This window comes from Thermobia domestica, chromosome 13, assembly GCF_964235325.1.
Source record: "Thermobia domestica chromosome 13, izTheDome1.hap1.1, whole genome shotgun sequence".
Classification (NCBI taxonomy): domain Eukaryota; kingdom Metazoa; phylum Arthropoda; class Insecta; order Zygentoma; family Lepismatidae; genus Thermobia; species Thermobia domestica.
The window spans coordinates 11,515,431-11,517,731 of NC_137466.1; the positions used below are offsets into that span (position 1 = coordinate 11,515,431).

The 2,301-nt window shown below is 37.4% G+C and overlaps 1 protein-coding gene across 1 annotated transcript; it reads right to left on the bottom strand.

Annotated features, from left to right (window-relative positions):
- Nucleotides 1–229: 229 nt before the first annotated feature.
- Nucleotides 230–886, bottom strand: LOC145667493 (uncharacterized). Its single transcript, XM_081734970.1, has one exon. The coding sequence runs from the start codon at nucleotides 884–886 to the stop codon at nucleotides 230–232; it is 657 nt and encodes a 218-aa protein (XP_081591096.1).
- Between the last annotated feature and the right edge of the window lie 1,415 nt (nucleotides 887–2,301).

Consider the following 2,301-nt stretch of genomic DNA (forward strand, 5'->3'; position numbering starts at 1 on the left):
TCGTCTTTGGTTGGGCGTATTAAGTTTTTTTTTGTTTTGCTGGAGGTTTGTGTATTGTCCTGATGTTCTACCTGGCAAATAGTCTGCTGAGCTTTCCAGAAGTGTTCCCGGTTTATAGGAGGCAGATTGTGTTCTTCCGTTCTTCATTCACAGTTTCTTCTGTACTTTTGTCCTTGTTGTCAATGTCCTTTGTTCCGATCCTTTTCAGAGCCATATTTATATCTCTCATTCAGTATCCATTCTGTAGCATGGTGCTGCAAAGGTGATTAAGTTTCTCTATTAAACAATCCTTTTCGGAGATGGAGACTGCTCTATGTGCTAAGGTGTTGAGAACTCCAAGCCGTTGAGCTTTGTGGTGGAAACTCTTTGCGCTCAGATATAAATCTGTATGTGTTGGTTTCCTGTATACCCTATGACCTAGGCGGCCATCTGGTCTTCTGTATATCATGATGTCAAGAAATGGTAGACGTCCTTCTTGTTCAACTTCCATCGTGAATTTAATATTCGGATGCTGGTTATTGAGATGCTGCAGAAATTCCTGTAAGGAGTTGCGTCCATGTGGCCAGATGGTGAAGGTCTCATCAACATATCTATAGAAATGTGTGGGTACAAGTGGTGCATTCTTCAGTTCTTCATGTTCAAAGTGCTCCATATAAAAATTGGCTACTGCAGATGAGAGTGGAGGACCCATGGCGACGCCGTCTGTTTGTTCATAGTACTGTCCACGGTATAGGAAGAAGGTTGAAGTGAGAACATGTTGAAAGAGATCCAATATCTCAGGCCGGAAGTGTTTCCTAAGAAGCAGTAATGTATCCTTGACCGGAACTCTGGTAAACAATGATACAATGTCGAAACTAACCATAAGATCATTGGAAGAGATCTTCATCTTCTTCAGGCTTTTTACAAACTCTGTTGAGTTTTTCACATGGTGTTCACACTTGCCCACGTAAGGTTGGAGTAATGTTGTAAGATTGGCCAAAGAGTGGGTTGGGCTTCCTATTGCACTAACAATTGGTCTCAGGGGTATCTCTGCCTTTTGTATTTTTGGTAAGCCATATAGTCTCGGAGGTATGCTGCAGTGTGGTGTAAGTTGTTTGTGTGTATCTTCGTCCAGTCCCGACTTCTTTAGCAGTGAGGCTGTTCTTCTTTCTATAGCAGGTTTACAGATACCGAAATAATAGCAAAATGCTCAAAAGTTTGGGACAGGAGGACAAAAGAAGCTGTTGCAATCACACAAGAAAAAACGAACCTTAACAGAGACACAGGATTCCAACTCAGTAAAACATGGACACTAATCATATTCCGCCATTTCAAGCACCAATCAGAAGCCGCCATTTCAACCACCAATCAGAAAGCTCCAATCATACATAAATGAATAAATATATTCCATACACTCTAGTGCATCATCATATTCGGCTGAAAATGAGGACGATGTCAGCCCTCGAAACGTCGCATAATATAACGTTATTTACCTGGCTGCTAGCCCGAGAAAACCTGTTCATATATTAAGTGTAGTTTTACTTACTTTTAGGATAACAATTAAGATAAATGCAATAAAGAGCACGTTAAAAGACACCTTATGCATTTAATTCTTTTGTTCCGTCCGTAAGCTATTTTTTGTCCCATCCGTAAGATTAGTTTATTTTTTTACAATTTAGCGAAAGTATTTTTTTTTTTAGTTAAACATAGGCCAATATTTAGGGATACATGCTCCACAAATCATAAAAAAACAACTAGCCTACTACGATTTTACAACTCGCAGAAAATAAAGCTAAAATCAGTGCGTAACAAAAGGCATGTCAAAAAAGTGTCCCGTCCGTAAGATTAATTAATGATCATTATAAATGTAAAATATTTCCGTTATGAATAGTAATAAGACTGTAGCTGCAAAATGTCTTTGTTGATTACTCTGAGTTATCGGAACTGTACATTTTAATAACTATCAACAATTTTTATTATATGTTCCGCAGAATTATAGGCCAGAATGTCCCGTGCGTAAGAATGGAATGGCTGTTTGCCATATTTTCCGTTTGACATTTTTTCATGTGCAATTTTTTGGATCAAAAGATCCATTACATTTCAGGCAAAAATTTTCTTGTAGCAATATATATGTGGGTGCCGTTCAAAATTTTATGGCCCCTGATCCAAAAAAATCAATATATTTCATTCAATCAAACATTTTCTTGTACACCCCATATTTTGTGAAGCCAAACCGGAACTAACAATTTACTAAGTATGATGTGCTTTTTCGTAAAAAAAAAAAAAAAAAAAAAAAAAAAAAAAAAAAAAAAAAATTATGGA